Source organism: Motacilla alba, chromosome 1 (genome assembly GCF_015832195.1).
Source record: "Motacilla alba alba isolate MOTALB_02 chromosome 1, Motacilla_alba_V1.0_pri, whole genome shotgun sequence".
Classification (NCBI taxonomy): domain Eukaryota; kingdom Metazoa; phylum Chordata; class Aves; order Passeriformes; family Motacillidae; genus Motacilla; species Motacilla alba.
Genome location: NC_052016.1, coordinates 94208881 through 94229122, shown reverse-complemented (window position 1 = coordinate 94229122; position 20242 = coordinate 94208881). Strand labels below are relative to the sequence as shown.

At 40.6% G+C, this 20242-nt stretch overlaps 1 protein-coding gene across 3 annotated transcripts in view; it reads left to right on the top strand.

Annotated features, from left to right (window-relative positions):
• Nucleotides 1-16556, top strand: part of LONRF2 (LON peptidase N-terminal domain and ring finger 2) — a 34153-nt gene extending 17597 nt beyond the window's left edge. The window contains exons 3-13 of one of the 3 annotated variants that reach the window (XM_038138371.1): nt 367-489; nt 1395-1556; nt 2038-2263; nt 4272-4368; nt 4716-4830; nt 6051-6172; nt 6997-7155; nt 10070-10232; nt 12185-12334; nt 12675-12878; nt 12909-16556. In XM_038138371.1, coding sequence (XP_037994299.1) covers nt 367-489; nt 1395-1556; nt 2038-2263; nt 4272-4368; nt 4716-4830; nt 6051-6172; nt 6997-7155; nt 10070-10232; nt 12185-12334; nt 12675-12833 — 1476 coding nt within the window. In that variant the 3' untranslated portion in view covers nt 12834-12878; nt 12909-16556. Of the gene's footprint in view, nt 1-366; nt 490-1394; nt 1557-2037; nt 2264-4271; nt 4369-4715; nt 4831-6050; nt 6173-6996; nt 7156-10069; nt 10233-12184; nt 12335-12674 lie in introns of all 3 variants that reach the window. The other 2 variants (XM_038138362.1, XR_005257097.1) reach the window with 2 other exon arrangements.
• The last annotated feature ends 3686 nt before the right edge of the window (nt 16557-20242 follow it).

The window sequence follows — 20242 nt, the reverse complement described above, 5'->3', positions numbered from 1 at the left end:
GCAGATGTCTTACTTTTTAAGTCTGTCCTGGTATGTGAAACTGTTCTCTGCTGTATCCAAGCACAGTGGGATGTGTAGTAGACTTTGTCCCTGGGGTGGAAAACACCCCTCCTTATTCCCAGCTCCTCTCTCAGGAAATGAGCAATGCCTTTGGCAAGGGATGATGCAGCAGAGGGTTCCTGGGGAATCTTTTTTTCACCAGAAGGGACTGAATTTCTTTCAGTCACACGTGTCAAAGATGTTGTTACCTGAAAAGCATCTTGTTCTTCACCTGAGAATGACTTGGACTTTAAGGTTTGTTTTCAGGTGTATTGCTGCCACTTCAGAAATGATCTCTAGATTTGTACGTTTCCTTTGTGTGAACAGGGCCATTATGTGAAAGCAAAAGCTCTTTCTGGATTGGAAAGGACTGAGGAAGCATTGAAGGAATTTCTTTATTGTGTTGCCTTAAATCCTGAATGGAGCTCAATGAAGAAAGAAGCCCAAAAGGTATAAAATGTATTTACTGGTTATTAAGCCATTGTGCTGCTTTTAATCCCACAGCCAAGTAAAATTCATGGTGACAGTAAACACCCAAAGGATAGTTTGATTCAGGAGATTCTGCAATAAACCTTTTTAGCATTATGCTTTGTGAAGCACCTCTTGGTTTTGGTTGATGCCTCAGCCAGAGGGATTATATATTTGTGAATTCCACTGTGTAGGCTTGAGGCTGCTAATTTTAGTACCCATCAAAAAATGACTTTTATGTGGGAAGTGGCAGAGGATTGAGGAGAGGAAGCTGTGTGCTGCCCTGTGCTGGAGTCTTTGTAGCATTTTGTTCCTTATGGGAAGTTAGACACATTAAGTGCTAACAGCCCATCATCAGGTTCTCTGTGACCATTCATACAGGCAGCTTTTTATAAAAATGAGATAAGGATTTGGCAAGATGCTTGGTGTGGACTGGTGAGAAGAGGAACAGGCTTTAAACTAGGGGTTAAATCTTCCTGAGGGTGGAGGAGATAGATGAAGAACACAAGGAATGTTTAAACATATCTTTGTTAACTGACTTTGATGGGAAAGCATGATCTGAAGACTTCTGGAGGCAGGGTCAAAATGGAGGTGGGTAGGATCAGGAGAAGGATGCAATAAACTGCTGCCCTTGTTGGTGTTGGGGACCAGAGTCCTTTGGTAAGGGAGATGGGTGCCAGAAGAGCACCTTGGAATGTGACTGTGACTGTGGTTGTGGTGATCACTGCCATCCGGGTTTCCCATGGCCATTGGGGAATGCAAGGTGTCTTGGATGTTGCAAACTTCTTGGCATCTAGAAACTGTGAAGTTTGTGCATCTGTGTTCATGTAAACATAAATATCTATGTTGTAATTATTATCTTTTTTTTTCTCTCTCTAATTGACTAGATAATGTGTGAGATGTTTTTCCCAGCCTTCGAAAATGTGCATGACAGTCTAACAGCACCTTTCTCTAGTCGAACATCCCATACAAGATTGAAACCTGCATTTCTGAGTAGCATAAACACTCAGTCATCTGTGGAGGATAACTCTGTTGCTGGGTCCTCAAAGGTAAAGCAAAAAGTGTTCATAAAAATACCAAAAGCAGTATATGGACCTTTCTGAGCTGTGTGACATTGTCTGCACCTGAGTAGGCACTTACTTTCATGATAATCCTGTTCTTTCCATTGCGGTTGGATCTCTTATTGGGATGTACTTCCTCAGAAAAATAAGAGAGAGAACCTTTTTCTTCAGAAAAGAGTGTGATGTTTTCTTCAGAAAGCAGTGTGATGCCTGACCCCCTGTGGGGGTCAGTTGTGTTTGTGGTTTTTTCTACTGAAGATTTTAGTATGACAGGGATATAATTTCTAGAGACAGGGGCTGTAGGGACAGACATGGTCCTACTTCATTGAATTGAGAAGTGACCTTTGATACAGACCTTTCTCCATTGCTAGGCTCCTTGGGGGAACATTCATCTACTGCTGATAAAACTAATAGATAAAAGCAAACCAAAATTTTCTCATGCTGTATATAACTGTTTTTATTTTTTTAGGATACTATGTTCAGGTTAACAAAAACCCCGTCCCAAGAATCTGATGTATTCAGAAGCACTGATTCTTCTGTTACCCATCATGTTCTGGATCTCTACTTTGATGACAACAAGAAGTCTTTGGGAGCTATTTTCTCAAGTTTACCTGGGGTTGGCTTAAAAAGAAAGCTGTCCAGTGATATGAGGGATTTGCAGAGTTTGGATGTCCCCAATAAGATTCTTAAAAAAGGTTTGTGTTGTGGCTTATTAAAGTTATTTCTCTTGCACATACTGAAAAACTGTGAACTTTTTTACTCCTCCCTTTTTATAGGTGTCAGTAAAACATTCTCTACAGGAACTGGGGTAATATTTTGTTCTCTGGTGTGTTTGTTCCTGCTCTAGCAACCTATTTACCTTATTCCAGAGCAGTTTAAGTTCACTGACTGAAAACTGGATTTTTCGTTCTCAGATGGGCCATTTCCAATGTAATGTGTATGTAATCCACTTGCACTTTAGTCTTCATGTTAGTAGTGCCATTTCCATTTTCTGAGTCTCAGCTGTAGCTGAACTTCATTGTTTTTCTATATGATTGAAAGATGAAGTAAGCCTGGAAAGTAATCTTTAACTGGCATTAGAAACAGTCACATGCAACTTTACATGAAGTTTTCCAAGCAAACAAAGAAGCCTTTTCAAGGGTAATAAGCCCCCACCCCCCAGTTTTCTGTTACTTGATAGCTGTGCTTACAATTTGTATGCTTTTCAAGCTTCTAACAAAGACCTCCAGAGTGGCTTTAATACTCAGGGCTAAAAATGCTGAAGGCAATACTTCACTGAGTAGTGTAATAATTGGTTAACATAGACTTTGAAAATGTTCCTGTGCTGGCAGGAATTTTTTCCCTTAAAGAAAAAAAAAACAACCCATGCATCGATTAGTTTGACTTGTGCCTGAAAATGTTGCAAGTCTTCAAGTACAGCTGTCTGTCTTTGACCTCTACAAAAGATATATATATATATATATATATATATATATGGCCAGTTTCAGATCACATTGCTGTGGAAGGAAAAAACTCTGTACTTGCCTGTGAACTGCAGATTCAGTAAATAGATTGTGAAATCTGACCCACCTATGTCTTCACAGGGAAGGCCAGAGATCGTGTTTTACCCATAAGCACTAATTTCTGGTGGTTTCTAGGTCCCAGTGCTATGTTACTGTTTGCAGAATTAACTCAGCCAGGTTCTTGCAATTACTAAATGCTAACATGTGAGATGTAGGTTAAAGATAGTACTGTTTTTCTTTGTAGGCCACATACCACCTATCCTGTCTGTGCTAGAGATAAACCAGATGCTGAGCATAAGTTACTCTTTAACAAAGCATCCTAGTATTCTAACTTAACATAAAAAGCAGAGCTTTTAAACGATCAAGAATTTGGTTAATAAAAAACATGTGGAGGCAGAACTCAAGGCTCTGTTGCAACTCATTATAAAGATGCAAATTGTAAAAGAAGTTGCAGGATTTGCTTGTGTAAATGTCAACAGATGCTGGAGCTGATAGCCTTTGAGCCTAAATAATGCTGCTGTGAAGTTTGAAGTGCACACCCCTAAAGTCAGTTTAACCCAGAGATATAAACCACCCCAAAAAATCAATCTAGGTAGAATTTAAAGTGAAGTGTTTTGCCTCTCTGTTTGCAGATTGTTGAGCTAGTACAAGCTGTGTTAGCTAATGCAGCTCCAGTAGTCCTTTTAACTTTTCAGCTTTCTGAAATTTGGGATTTCTACAACAGCCTAGTCTAGAAAAGTGTAAGCCTTTTTATATTTGTAAGAAAAATTACCCCTGCTGAGAAATCTATAATAAACAGTGATGAAATATTTTGACTGTGTGTAAACAAATTAAATTCTGGACTTAACGTACTTGAAAACATCTGGCCTGGCTGATGTGGGGGTGGTGGTGGGAAAGCAATAGCAGAATATTTTTAAAACTAGCCTAGAAAAACCCACAAAACAATAATTTTTGGAGAAGCAAATAATGGGTATTCAGCTCTAAAGTGTATTTTCTGGCCACAGACATCATCCTCTGCTCTCCAAAAGATCTCCTGCCAAAAAATCTAAAACTTAAATGGGAGGTATGTTTGTTAGAAATAAAACTTCAGAAAAGAAAAGACACAAATCACTTTTGTAATGGAAAATTTAACAGTGCAAAGAACATTGGAAAATGCAGTAATGCTTACATCTTTACTATAATAATCTTCTTGACTACTTAGATGGAGATGTTTTATCTGAAAACACCACTGACACTTCAAGTGAAATACCAACAACTCTGGTGGATGCGTCGGACTTTGAGTGTTCCCTCTGCATGAGGTATGACTATGTTGACCTGGCATTGACACAACAAAGCTTCTGAAAAAAATTATTATGGTGTAAGAAGAGAAACCTGCCAGAGACTGTCTAAATCATTACTCTGTTCCTTTTAGCTGAACCTTACCTCTGGTGAATATTTACAGATGTGGTTTTCTCCATTATGTATGCAGTTCTCCACTGTTTACCACTTGTAAAAAGGAAAACCTTTTTTATATCCTTGGGTAATGCCTGTCACCTGTGCTTTATACAAAAGCAGAAAAAAAAGAGCTAGGACTCTTTCCTCTCCACACATTGGGAATTGTTTTTGTTGCCAGCTTAGCTTTTCTGTTCCATGTTTTCATGTTAAGGTTGTTCTACGAACCTGTTACCACACCCTGTGGACACACCTTTTGCCTCAAATGCCTTGAGCGTTGCCTTGACCATAATCCACTCTGCCCACTCTGCAAGGAAAAGCTGTCAGAAGTAAGTATGTCCTTGCCCCAGTTAACAAAACTGCACAAACTTGTGTTCTTCTGAAAACATATATGTGGAGATTTTCTGTGCTCTTCTTGTAAACTGCATCCAAAGCAGTGTGGCCAGCAGGGTGGGGAAGGGGATTCTGCCCCTCTACTCCTCTCTGTTGTGACCCACCTGGAGCGTTGCATCCAGCTCTGGGGTCCCCAGCACAGGGGGGGAGCAAGTTCAGAGAAGGGCCATGCATGTGGTCTGGGGCTGGAGCACCTCTCCTGTAAAGAAAGGCTGAGAGTTGTGGTTGTTCAGCCTGGTGAGGAGAAGGCCCTGGGAAGACCTGCTCTTGGCCTTACAGTACTTGAAGGGGGTTTATAAAAAGTTAGGGACAGGCGTTTTAGTAGAGGGGTAATGCTTTTAAAGTGAAAGAGAATTGATTTGAAGAGATTAGATGCAAGTAAGAAATTTTTTACCATGAGGGTGAGGAAACACTGGAAGAAGTTGCCCAGGGAGTTGGCAGATTCTCCATCGCAGGAAACATTAAAGGTCATGTTAGATGGGGAGCTCTGAGCAATCTGATGCATTTGAAAATGTCCCTGCGCACTGAAGGGGTTGAACTAAATGACATTTAAAGGGCCCTTCCAACCCAAACTTCTATGATTCTTTGAAAGCAGAGCAAGGCAGTACCAACAACATCAAGCTGTGCACAGACCTCATTTACTTAAGGATATATTTGGCATTTATTGGAATACAGGTGGTTTAGCTGGTTCTTAAAGAAATGGAGGCTTCCAGTATCACATCAGGCTCATGCCTGGGGAACATAGCCGTGTTCATACCAGATTTCCAGTTTGTGTGGAAAGTGGTATATGAGGAATGGTTGCTTCTTGGTCAACACTTGTCAGCAGCAGACATAAGGTATCCCATACATAGTGCTTCTTGTCAGTCAGTGACAGCTGTAGATGAAAAAGATACATGTATCTTTGCAAAAGTGAGGATGGAGTGCTTTTTCTTCCTGCTGGTACAATATCTCCTGGAAAAGGGGATGGGGTTGAAAGGACAGTGGGGTGAACTACATAGACTGAAGTGGAAGTTTTGGTGCTTGGAGGCTGAAAAGGGTGAGAAATCTGTACAGTCCTAACTAATGTGCACTTTGGCCTCCGAGAAGAATGGGCTGGGAGGAAGAGATGTTACTTATTTTCTTGTTACCAGACTTAAAAGTTGACTGTTCCTTGTAGTTTCTGGCAAGCAGAACTTACAAGAAGACCGTCCTTACAGAAGAGCTGATAGTCCGTTACTTGCCAGAAGAATTATCTGAAAGGAAGAAAGTTTATGATGAAGAAATGAAGGAATTGTCAAAGTAGGCTCTCTTTATACTACTGACAGCTGTTACAAAAATGTATTTTTCAGTCTAAATTACTGAAGAAGATTAATTTGCTTATGAAACTGCACCAAAGGAATGAGTTTGTAAATGAACCTGCCAGATGTTTTGTATTTTTGACGTGTATGTTGCAGATAAACAAGTAACAGTGTGCTTGGATGGTGGAGAGACAAAACAATATTCTTAAAATAAAGATAATTGCTTTTTCCTATGAAACAACATAATAGCTTTAGAAGTTACAGTGGGGATTTTCTGGGCGTAGAATTCAAATTATCAATGGGTTATACTCCAGATCAGGAAAAGTTCAAGGATCAGTTCTGTCAGTTACTTGTGAATGTTGTGCTATAACTCAGCTAAAAAGTGAAACAAAACATGCAGTTAATCCTGAAGAAAATTAAGTGGATTAATGGCTTTGAAATCAAAGGAGTTTACTGAGTTTGGGGATTCTCTGCCATCTTGCTTTGAGCATGGCTGGGTCTTAAGTACTTTATTACTGTAAAAAGTTGTCACCAAAATCTTGCCATGTCTATGAGATTTATTACTGTGCATGTTTTTGGGAAATTGGCTCTTTCTTGACTTTTTTCCTTTATGGAAGAAGGTTAGAGGGATTGTTTACTTTAATGTATTAAGGGAAAAGAGTCCTGAAATATTGTTTGTCTTGTGAAAATGGCAAACCCTGAAGAGATATACACATTTACAAAGACTGAGTCTAAGGAAGCCATTTGTCTTATGTTAAGGATATATGCTGAATATAGCAGCACCCAGAAAAAAAGGTGATTTTATTTTTATCAATTTTCTTGCAGTTTGAATAAAGATGTTCCCATCTTCGTATGTACCATGGCCTTTCCTACCATCCCTTGTCCACTCCATGTCTTTGAACCTCGTTATCGCCTAATGATAAGAAGATGCATGGAAACTGGTACCAAGCAGTTTGGCATGTGCTTAGCTGATGAATTAAAAGGGTAAGGAGATGAGCTGAGAATGTCCTGTTGTTGCAGAGGCTGCTGTGAGCTAATGGAATACTGCAGCACAGTATACTTGTCTCCCCAAACCACTGTGGTTTCTCCCAGTCCTGTATGAACCAATACTAAAGTTGCTTGCTTCTTAGTTTTGAACTTTAAACATTCCTTTTTACACAAATACGTAATTTTATTACTCCCCTGTTGGATAATAGCAAGAATGCAACTCATCCTGCTACTACAGGCTCCAGAAATAGCATTTAATTGGCTGCATGTTTGGAAAGCTTGCTGGCCTGTTTGTTCCAGTGAAAACTGACTGTCTGGGTAAGGCTCCCCCTCTGTCTACTCAGTTTAAAAAGAAACAAAACAAAAATAAGACAAAACATTCAGACCTCCCATAGCTTTCCTGAAAGAGTGGTATCATTTTAATGAGACAAAGTATACACTTGGCTGAGAAGTCTGTTTTGCTGCTGGATGTTGAATTTGAATGTTTGTCTTTACTGCTGTGTTGCAATGTCTAACCTATCTGCAGTGAGTGGGTTACATTGTCTTTCTATATGATCATACCTTTCATTCATTTTTGTGAATTCTGACACTGATGTGTTTCCAGTTCCCTATGCAGAGACTGACTAGATTAAAGGTCCCTTACAACACAAAACTATCCTCTGATTCTACTAAAGCGTTCAAGTTTAAATATTTCACAGATAATGGGGTTTTGAGACCATGCTCATGGGAGAAGCATGAGGGGATCTTGAGAGGTTTGCCTTATGAGATGCAGTAGTTGCTGACTTCAGAAGCTACATTGGCAGGCTGTGGAATGGATGATGAACATGGAAATTTTTAAGAACACATTAGACAGGCATCCTCAGGAGCAGCATTTTTGTATGTGATCATCACTGGAGCTGACAGGGGGGCAATCATTACTGAGGCTTGGCAGCCTTTCCTTGTCCACTCTGTGCTTCTTGGGGGGAGGGAAATTTTGTTTTTCTCCCAGACTGGACAGTAAGGTAGCTGTAAGAGTAGAGGAGATGCTGCAGCTTCCAGTCAGCTGTGGCTGTGCTGCAGTGCCATTTGGCATCGTGTCAGTACTGCACTCAGTGGAGTTTAGACTCCAGCAGCAGCTGATGCTCCACAGTCCCTTTCAGGTCTATTACCAATTTTCTGGAAGTGAATACTTCTGTGAGTGAGGACAGAATTACCTCAGGACTTTAGTGATAACTCTCCTTACATCCCTGCAGGCTTGTGGAAGAGCCAAACTTATTTGGAATCAGGTATAATAATACAGAGGGCCATGGCACTACAATCCCCAAAACACAATAATTAGTTTGTTAGATAATGTCATGAAAGGTACTTTAAAATGAACAGTATGGTTAGATTTCTATGTCCTGTCTGTTTTCAGTTACTGAAATAATTAAGCTTTTTGAGCATGATGACTTAAATAAAACACTGAAGTGCAGGAAACCCTAATCTGCAGACACCTGGCAGGCTGTTCCAGCTTCTTACACAAGTAAAGAAATTCTTCTGTTTATTCAAAATTGCGAAATCAACTTGGGAATACCAGAAGTGGGGAAACTTGTTTTGCCTCATCTGCTGAGACATGGATACATACCTCCCTTTAAAAACACAGTGACAAAGCATGTTTAGTTCATTACCTTCCTCTGTTTTACTTCTCCATTTTAACTTACAATTGGTAACATAATATAAGTTCTTAATGTTGTTAGCACATTTTATGCCTGTCTCTAGATGCTTTCTTGTCTCTCTGATTCAGGTCCCTGTCTACCCAAAAGTAACTCCTCTAAGAACATCACTTCTATATTAATTTTTAAATCCAGTATGAATGTCACTAAAATCATTAATTCAAAACAATAGTTACGTAGCTGTTTAAATAGTGTGTAGTGTAATATTGCTATAATAAACTAACAGACTTGCTTTTTTAATCAGTCCTGTTGATAGAGCACCAGGACTTAGCTGTGTGCAGCTCTGTTCCTCCTGCTCTTCCTGATTTTTTCCTGTACACTGGCTGGGAGAGAACGTTTTTTTCCCCACCCCTCTCAAACCCATGATTTCTGGTAGAGCAGAAACAGGAGTCATTTCTTCATCACTCTATTGTAAGAAATTACCAAGCCCTAGTAAAACAAGCATTTCCATGATAAAGAATTTATCAGACCCTGTAGGGTTTGGTATCTTGAGCTTTGAGACTAGATACAGTGCTTTCTCCTGCTTAACAGTAGGCTGAGTTGTAGACCTGCAAATGTATTGTGGTGAAGAGTCATTGTGAAATCACTGCACCACAAAGGTAGACTTAGGTAAGCTTGGTAAAGTAAAAGTTAATTTCATGCCTGTTCCCAGGGTGTGATTAAAACACACTACTACTTTAAATATAATGGATATAAATGTGTTTTTTGAAGAGGGTATTTTGAGTTTGATTTGACTTTTTTTTTTAAAGGAAACAAATGCAAGAACAGACTTGTTATATAGAAAGCTTTTTTCTTTTAAAGCCTGCAGTCTTCTGCTCACACTTTGGAGTAGGAGGATAGCCCTCACCAGCCATGCATTTGTTCCTCACTTTCTGTACTTTCCTTACAGTATCTTTACCCATCTTGTTTTTTTTGCAAACCAGATGAATTTGCCACCAGCAGCTGGCAACTCCCAGCATGAAACATGCTTCATTTAGTTTCCTGTCCCTTTCCAACCCTCCCACCCCATAAACCTGCCCTGAAAATGCTACTGCCCAGGTCCTCTGAGGGAAGGCAGAAAGGGTGGGGGTTGTGTGGCTTATGTGAATAAGCAGAAATGTATTGTCACCAAAGCAGAATCCTCTTTCAACTAAGAAATGGTGAATTAGGCCCAGTATTTGTCCTGATGTCTATAAACACTTGTTGATGACTTCCACTTTTATGCCCTTCTGTCATTTCAGATTTGCAGATCATGGCTGTATATTAGAGATCAGGGACGTAAAGTTTTTTCCTGATGGACGCTCAGTTGTTGATACAGTTGGTGTCCGTCGTTTTAGGGTCTTAAGCCATGGCCAGCGAGATGGATATAACACAGCAAACATCGAGTATCTTGAAGATAAAAAGGTGATCTATGGTGCAAAGTTATTCATACCCATGTATTGCTGGATTCACTTAAATAGCCTTTCCTTGTTGCATTTCAAGCTAGCTGTGCATTATTTTTAAGCCAGTGTCATTACAAATACACTAAAGCTCTGTTTTAAAGACCATGAAACAAACTTTGTATCTTCTTTCCCTTTCTTCCTTTCTTCCCTTGTAATTATCTCTGCTTAAAGTGTTACACTCCTTTCATGGATCTCAAAGTAGCTTTTAGGATGCTGAGGTCATGGTGTGTAGGTGAGGTCAGGGAAATATTTTAAAACTGGTACAGAATTTAAAGCCTTGTAAAAGCACATGCTCCTGTTGGTAGAGAACTGACTGTTCTCTTGCACTGAACAGACAATTGGCACACTTCATGTGTCCTCCCAAGTTCTCATTTCCAGAGCAGGTCCTCAGATAGATGTGGGAGTCTGCTCTAAAAATGACTTCTTAGGGACACAGTTAACTGTGCCCTGTACAAGCATCCATTAGAGCTGACTGAGAACAGAGAAATGCAGAGAGGGAAGTAGCTTTTAAAAGCAAGTCCTCTTAGCAAATCTGCATCAAGGCAGGTGATGGGTGTTGGCCAAAAGTTGAAATTTTGGCCATGCTTTCTGGATCATCTTTGAACTGTGTCCATAAAACCTTGGTAGCTGTTAACATGGAGCTTAGCAGTAATCTCCTGCTGGTTGATGAAGTCAGTTCTGTCATACAGCTCTAGAGTACTCTCACAGTTGAAGTGAAAGTCTGTAAAGCCTTCGGCAGAGCTTTTCTAACCTGTGTAGGGTGATGCAGTTGTTTGCCAGAGCATGAAAGGCTGAGCTCATGGAGGTCCCTCTGCCTGTGGAAAGCTGGAATAGGCAATCTGCTCAGAGTGAGGGTTGTGCTCTGTTTAAATCCCTAGTGAAGAGTAGTGGAACTCAGGTATACAGGCACTGTTTATAGATGGTGCCAGAGATCCACCTCTTCCTAATTAGAGATTTACCCTGTCTCACAGTGGACACTGGTGTCTGTTCAGTGCCCTACATCCATATGTCTGATGGTCTAAAATCCCAGTCCAAAGATACCTGTTTTATATGCTCTTAGACACTTACCTTGAGATGAGATTAATTGTTCTCTAGAGCTGCTTCTCCTTGATTGTGAAGGACAACTAGAGCAGGTGGATCAGATGTGTACCTGAGTTAGTAGCATAGGTGAAATCACCTATGTGATGTGCACATGTTAAAGGGGAAAAAAACCCCAAACAAAAATCCAGAATCAAAACCCCCCCAAAACCCCCCAGATCACCAATTTGTAGTGGTTTTTGCCTATGATTTTGGTTTGTTTTTTTTTTTTTCCCTTACAGCTAATAGTAGGGCTGTGCAACTAAAACACTCTCTGCTTCAATGAGGGTGTTTCTTCATGGCTGTTTCTGGTATTGGGAAAGCATCACTTTCCCTGCTTCCTATCTGCTTGGGTGTCTACCCTCCTCCTTCTCCTTGGCTGTCCTACCATGGCCTTGCCACTTCTATAAAATAGTGCTGGTCTCTTAAGTGCTGTAGCCCCCCCGTCTCTGTGCTTGGTGGCAGTAGTGTTTGTTTTGTTTTGCCAGATGATGTACCACTGTCCAGAGGTCATTCTGTGACAGGGACTCGAGGTTTGAAATTATAAATATGTCCCAGGATTAGAGAGCAAATTCTTCTATTATGCCAGCATTTAGGAATGGATACTAGTGAGGCAGTTACTGCTCCAAGAAATAGCACTTCAGAATACCTAGGGGAGGGTAAAAAGACTCCAGCATCACAGGTTTGAAATCTGAGACTTAGGCACAGTTGATTTACATAAGGACATTTGAACAGCTGTAGCCACTGCATTATTTTGCTTCGTTTGCTTCTGGGGAAGCGTATGGACTCCACGGTATCAAATCTGTTTTGTTCCATCTCCCTTCTTTTTATGATAAGGTTGAAGGACCAGAATATGAAGAACTTGTCCGCCTTCATGATTCAGTCTATGATCAAGCTGTTGCCTGGTTCACTTCACTTAAAGACAATATGAAAGTGCAAATTCTCAATCATTTTGGATCTATGCCAGGAAAAGAACCAGAGCCACAGGTAATAAAACCTGCCTACTTATGCAGCCTTATTCTACACAGAATTTTAACACTAGAGTGTTTTCTGACAGATTGTTGCTGTGGTTTATACATTTTAGACTTATTTACCCAGTTTTGGTCTGTTGGCATGAAGCATGGTAAACAATATACCTGTGTAATTTGATAGCTGAAGAGATAAATCTTAATGGTGTATACAGATAAAGAGAACACCTGCAATTAAGTGTTCAGTTGTTGTTTGTTTGGTGACTTTCTTAACAAATAGAAGGTGAGAAGGAGGATAATGCTCTTCATGGGGCTGGGCTGGTGAATACATAACTGCATGTTTTTCCATCCTTTTGCAGAGCAACCCCAGTGGTCCTGCCTGGTACTGGTGGCTCTTGGCAGTGTTGCCTCTGGAAAACAGAGCTCAGCTGGCTATACTGGCTATGACCTCCCTGAAGGATCGTCTAATTGCCATCAGGCGCGTATTGATATTTGTGACTCGCAAAAGACCCAGATAACATGGACTTGTGTTGTGAGTGGGCACCAAAAACATCTCATGACAGGTTGTTCTGGGGGAGGGCAAAAGGGGAGGGGTTGTTTTTTGTATTTTTTTAAGATTCCTTCAAGAAGGAACAGCCCTTTCTGACTGCGTCCTGCATCCATCGATTGCGTCGGTTTGTTTTCTGGGTATTCACCAAACCTTGCACACTCTCCTGTTGTCCTGGTGAAAATGGAGCCTCTGCAGAGCTGTGCTACATTTAGAATGTAGCTGATGGATGTGGATAATTGCTTCAAAGTACTTTGATAGAATTGATGTTTCTAGCCAAGAGAGTTAAGTATTAGAGTAGTGCCATTGGCCTGCATGTTATCTGAATTTTCACTCAGTAGGAAGAGGAAACTGGACAGTGGATTGAAGAGGTGTTTCCTAGACTTTCTTGAAGGTAGTGAACAGAAGAGGAGTTACGCTGCCCAGCAGAAATACGCACGAGGACTATAACCAACAGTGCTCTCTGTTAGTGAATTGGAAGGCAGTCTGTCATACACCCACATCTCCCACTCTGTCTTTCTCTCTCTCTTCAGCAAATAACAGTCTGAGGAAAAAACAGGTTAAGCCGTTTGTAGTCAAGGCATCTGAGGATGTTTATCTGAAAGAATAATAGCTACTGAATAAGCACACTATTTGGTAGCCGTTGGTAATCCCTCCTTTGTGATTTACGTGTTGTAGCAGAATAAGTATATACAAAACGTTTGGAAATATATACTTTGGTTTCTTTGAAGAGAAAACCCAAAGTAATCCTAGCCAGTCTTACTGCTAAATTCAAACCAAGCCGCTCACTAAAGTATAATAAACACTGCTGTGAAATAATGATTTCACCCCAAGTACAAGGGAGGCATGCTGCATTTTACTCTGAACCCCTGCTCTGCCAGTGGAACCAGCGAGGATGAAAAGTGGGGACACTCCTTCCTGTAGTGTCATGCTGACCTCCTGTTACATTGGGGTGGTCTCTACTGAACGTGTTTTAAACCGAAAGTATTGTAGTTTAGTACCAGTTGCTGTATGTGATGGAAATCAGTCCACAGTAACACCGTGAAAGGAGTCACAAACCGAACCTATAAAGGCACGTCTCAATGCAAGCTTCAGTCAGGTGTTAAACTTCATTTGTCTCTTTGATTCTTTTTTTTTATGTATTGTTTTGTTAATATCTAACTTTGATAGCTATTAAATTGATCACTTGTCAGTCAAATGATCAACATATGCTCAACTGCCAATGAAATAACTCAGTGTTACCAATTCAATTGGCATAGTTTCGTATAACTAGAACTGATGCTACCAACAGGGAAAAAAAGTTGACTTGAATCTCCATGTGCTGCAAGCATAGCAAGACCAATGTAAAGACTTGTTCATGTGCAGAAGTCTGGTAAGAAGAAATGGCTGCTTACCTAAACAGTCAAAGTGCCTGGTTTCTTTTTTAGTTCTTTTCTCCTTATTTGTCAATGAAGAGGTATTTAAGCTTTTCTTTTCCACTTTGTACATGAATTCTGGAAGAAGACTGCATTAAAATGCAGTGATTGGGATATATTACCTGCTCTCTTTGGGTATTGTAGTTCTAACCTCTGTGGTCTGGGAAACAAAAATTCTGGGTTTTTTTTTCCTTTCAGCAAATGGCTACCACAAATGGTTTCTGTAACATACCCTGAATGTACTGTAACTGCCTCTACCTTGAACACGCCTTTTCTATTTAAGTGGTTTGTAAGTGTATTCTCTGAATTGTGAAGTGCATAATGTACAACCAATGATGTCATAACCTCTACAGTAGCCTTCTGCAAGTTCTGCTACCACCACCAAAATACTCAAAATTCAAGTTGAATGCATTTCCTCCAGGATTTGAAGATGCTGAAGAGGAATTTACTGAAGTATAAGGAATTGTTGTATTTGCGGGGAGGAAATGTCAGAAGTCAGTAGGTTTTCAGCCGACTGTCAGCTGAGCTACTGAAGGGTGATTTCACAAACTAATTCTCGGACCAGAAGATGGACTGTATTTGATCTTGCAATCCTTTCTGTTTAGCTTCCTGTTCTTGCCATTCCTTTCCATGCTGTGTATTTCTTCAAGACTCATTCATCTTGCTTGTTTGTGTGTCTGGCCTAGTTTTGAGTATTACTAGTTTAGCTGGAAGAGGATGCTGATGGTATTTGTATATTGCTGGTCCCTGATCTTATATGTGCTTAATTTTACAGATAGGAGTGCATTTAAGAAAAAAAAAATATCAAGGTGCTAGTTAGTGTCTTCTTGGCTTTGCCTCAGTAAATGTTAATGTTAATATTCTTCTCTGCAAAAGTGATTTTTTTCAAGATACCTACTTTCGAGGTACTTCTGACAGAAAACCCTATGAAATGAGAGGTTGTTTACTGCTGTTTTGTAATGTGTAAAGACATTCTACATGGGAAGTGACATTACTGTGTTCATGAAGGCCTGCATAGTTAATAGAGTGATTATTATTGAAAAGAAAGCTGAACTGTAGAGGGATTTTTTTTTGGTCAAGGTTTAAAGCAGTTTGTGAATATTTCAGTGACTGATGTTTTGGATAAATGATAACAACAAAGGAATTGTCTGTGTATGGATGCAAATAATATTATTAGCAGCCCAAAGCTGACATTTCTTCCAAAACATTGAATGCTGATCAAATAGCAAAGCTTTAATAAATAGATAAAATCACCACTGCCCTGTGGTACTTGCTTTTTAAGGGGAAGTACCAGTTTCATTTTTACCAAATCACCTCTGCCATATAATATCTGCAGCATCCAGTAGTACCTCACGGGAAAAGCTGTCTCGTTGCTCTCTAGAGGAAATGTCCACATTACAGCCAGTCTGTGCTTAGGTGTAACTTGTTGCCAAGGTACATGTGGAAGCATTGGAAGAGATAGACAGGATTTGTTGCCTTTCTAGCTCATTACACTTTTCTTGCTTGCTGTCCAAGCAAGGATGCTGGGATATATGATGAGTCTTTTCACTGTGGTGAATGTGGCCCTTCTTTATACATCGTAAAGAGGCCAAAAAGAAAAAAAAATCCCTCTACCTCTACACCTGTTGTTCACCTGTAAAATTTCAAGCTACAAGATTATATATATATATATATATATATTTTAACCTTTTTTTGTCTTTCAGAAGCATACTAATTGTTTGCCACTGAGGCCTTTTATCTACTGTATTTTAATATGTTCATTTGATAGTCATCGAGATCTCTTTGTACTTCTAACCTGTAGAACTTGTCATGTTTCTTACTGCTCCTTTTTCCTTCTTCTCCAGTCCACTTTTAAATTGATAAATAGAAAGCTGTACACTCTATTCCTGTTACATTTTACACTAGTGGAACTGGTATTTTGGTAGCGCCTTAATTTTGCAGTTGTGAAATGATTGTATCAACTCTTATCTGGGGCTTCTGACCAGATGTAAATGAGTATGTTTAATGTAGATAAACTTGAAACCATTTTTTACTGTTTTAAAGCTAGAAATGAAATGGAGTGTGTACATATGTATAAATATAAATTATTAATCTGCACCTTTTTGTATCTAGTAAATACAGGAGAAGTTCATGTTCTAACCACATTTGGCACTTCTTGTTGCATAAACAAAGCCAAAACTTTTTTTAAAAATTGCAGTGTTCATTTCATGTGTATTTGCAATATTCATGGGAAATGTGTTTAATTTATGTGATATTTGGAATAAACCAGGTTGAATTTGTGCGAGTGTGAGTTGATGGGGAAAGCTTTATCACTGTGAGGACTAAGAGCTAGATCTGAGGTGAACACGGTCTGAACGAAACAAGCCACTGATGTGCTGCTGCCACAAGAGGGGTGATAGCTTGGTTTTCCTGACAGGAGCTCAAGGGCTGACAATTGGTCTCGTGAGGCTTTAGGAAGCAGATGGCATCCCAAAAGCAGTGGTTAGATGATATTGGGGTTCATGGGTTGCATGGCAATTGTTTTAGCCCCTGTGCAAGGAAGTGGGGAGGCTGCAGAGGTTGTGGCATGGTGGGGTTTGCTGGGCACCTGGGGCAGACTGTGGCACTGGGTGTGAATATGAGGGGTGGATTTGAAGGACAGTTGGAGGGCCTCAAAATACAGGAAAGATGGGAGGAGTTGAGTCCTCAGCAAGGGCTGGGATGGAGGAGGTGAACCTTCAGCTTTCTCAGGAGTGGGTTGTGACAAAGGTGGGGTGTGGTCATGAAGTGGGCTCTTCCTTTTGTAGCTTATTGGATTATTTTGTAGCCATAAGCATAACCTGCCTGGCCCAGTAAACTAAGCTCTAAAAAATTACATGGTTATAGTGAAGAACAACAAATGCTTTGTTGTCAAGCCCAGTGAAATAAAATACCTTCAGGGTGCTGTGAGGGAGGCAATATTCCAGAACAAGGCAACAGGACATGGCTAGCGCCAGTGTATTGGGGGGTGGGACACTGGTCAGCAGCAAAACTTTGATGATCCTCATGGGTTCCTTCCAACTCAGGATATTCTCTTCTAAAACAGAGTTATATGAAGGCAAAAGCCAAGCAAGACTGTGGAAAGCACATCACATTCCTCAGTTACATCTTCCTGCCAGCTAAGCTGTGGAGCAAAACTGCTGTGATGGCATTTTTGTAAATACTACCCTTTTTTTTTCCTTTTGGTGTTGGATTGACTGACCATTGCATTTGTATTCACTGAATGTCTGAGCATATAAACATCAGTTACAGGACTGCTCTTTTAGGTTGCAAGTGTACGTGGGAGTATCTGTAAGTGCTGATTGAGTTGCTTCAATACCCTGGACAACAGCTTTTTGAAACAACATTCCTTTTACTGAAGAGAGGAAGTTATCAAGGTTTACTTTTTATTAGCCAGATCCTCGTGTTCCTTGAGACTTGAGAACAATAGAGGTAAAGTAACTGCATGAAGTCAGTAAATAGCTTTTTTTTTTTTTCCCCCTTATTCTGCATGTCCTGCTAGATAGATACCAAGCCCTGGAAAGGCAGCATCTCAGACTACGCCTGCTTCTCTGAGCAATGCCATTCTTGGAGTGTGGAAACCTTAGTGGTCTGTTGTCTTGCATCACTAATCAAACCAGGAACCAAAAAAAATGCTGCTTAATTCTGTCCAACAGCACTTGCTTGAAGCTGTTACCTATTGAATAATAGAATAAGAAAGATAGGAGAAAATCTGATACTATCAGGTGCAAAAAAGAATAAAAAGAAAGCGAATCCATGCCAGCACTTTGCTCAGTTCCTCTAACGACTGTGCCTACTACACTTGCAGCTAAAAGACAAACATGTTTTCCATGGCATTTATGTTACATGGTAGGAACAAGCTGTTTCTAAATTGAGATGAATATCACTTGCTGACAACTTTTATAGCTCTGTTCTGCCATATGTGGGGTTCTGCCTTGTCTGCTAAATTTGGGACTTCATGCATCCATGGAAGAAATGTCTTCACTTGTAAATGTTGCTTACGTTTTTTCTCATAAACATCTGCTGCTCTTTTTGTGCAAGAGCCATATTGGAGCCCTGCTCCTGGGAGGACCTGGATTTTGAACACAGAAGCTTTTGTTGAGGTCAGGCTAGTTAACCTCACCACAGACAAAGTTACAGAAACAGCTCTGTTCCCCTTTTCTCTACCCAGTGTGCTCCAGAGGTAGGGCTACAACTTTTAAAGTTACAGGCCTGTGTCCTTGCAAACCTGAGGATGGCATGTTGAGAATGTTATACAGCAAGTGACCAAGAGCATAATCTGTCTTGACCATAGCAAAAGCCAAAGGGAAGCACCTCTCTGTAGCCCCTTCAGCCCATCAGCCTGTTCACAATGTCATAAAATCCTCCTACTCTCAGTTCAGCTCACGAAGCCCTCAGGAGACCCCACTACCCATCATCCTGAATCTTGCCTGTGATTCCCTGCCCCTTCTCATCACAACATCTTGTTCTTCCCTTGCTGACCCACTGGCTTTCTTTTCAAGGGAGAAAAGAGAGGAAAGGTAAATAAACCAAAAGCCCAGGAAGGTTTTGCTGACTGGTGGCTTCAGTTGTCAGTTCTTTGGCTGAAGCTATAGTAAGAGAGCAGGTTCAGGCTGCAGAACTTCTTAAATCAGAGTAGATCTAGCAGGGAAAGAAGGATTCTTTTAAAGCAGGAGGGAGGAAATATAGTGTCCATCATCATAAGTGGAGAGAGTCCAAGTTCAATCTCTACCCTGCCCTGGAGTGAGTACCTCATGTTTTCTGCTAGTGGCTGGGGTACCTCACAGTGCTGGCTGGTTGCCCTTGTTGACTAAGGGAACACAGACTTGCTGTGGCTAAGCAGTCATGATATCAAAAAATACCTAACTGCTCTGTGCCAGCTTTATTTTCTTTTATCTGAAATTATTTGGCTTGGGCAGAAGGAGGAAGATCATCTGTTGCCTGAATGGAAGTCCACCTAGCAAGGGCCCAGCACCAATGTGATTTCCCCATTCCCTCTGTGTTCAGGGAAGATCTATCACCATGAGGCTGCAGGGAGATCTGAACTTGCCACCAAGGTCTTTCATCAGTTCCAGTTAAACCACCAGTGATGGTGTGTGTTGCAGAGAACAGCTCTTATATCAGGAGGTATACCAAAACTGTCAAGGTAAATTTGCTTTCTTCCTCTTAGGCCTGTCACCAGAGCCTGAGCTGCATCAGGGGCATTGCTAAAGGGTGACTTAATTCCTGATACCTTCATGCATCTGCCTGGAGCCCTGTCCATACTTAGAGAAACACTGTGGAAAGAATGCTTGTTTACAGGCACGTCAAGAGGTGCTTCTTCATGTGGAGCACTCTCAGATCAACTTTTTAAGTGAATCTGTGAAGCCTTATGTTGAAGACCCAAAGCTCATTTGCCAGTGGAAACCAAGATTCAAATAGAGATATTCAAAGAAAACAGAAGTTACTTACCCAGACCCAGAAATCCCTATGTAATTTCTCCCTCCTTCTGATTCTTTCTTTCCCTGGTGTCTACTGGAAGAGGAGGGCAGGAGGGCACATGAGGGAACATCCAAACCTCAGGCACTGAGCTCTGTGGTGGGACCACAGTAAATTCCAGAGGAAAAGTGAACGCTGAAATACCCAGCCTGGTTTGCTTAAGGTGCAGTGTTCCCAAACCTTACGTGTATTTGTGGAAAACCTGTTTGGAAGACAGGAAGTTACCTTAGAGTAAGTTTTTATCCTCCCTTGCTCACGGTTCTTATGAATCAACTCTGCCCCCACACCAGGTTTACCTACAAAGCTCAAGATTAAGTTCATTTGCACCCAGGCAGAGTAAATCCTCCAGAAGAATTGGATCCGTTTCCAAGTAGTCTAATATTCTTTCTCAATATTGAATACTAGCAGACACTTGAAAAGTACAAGAAATTCTTAAATGGGAAAAATTAAAAGACTCTGGCAAGATGTT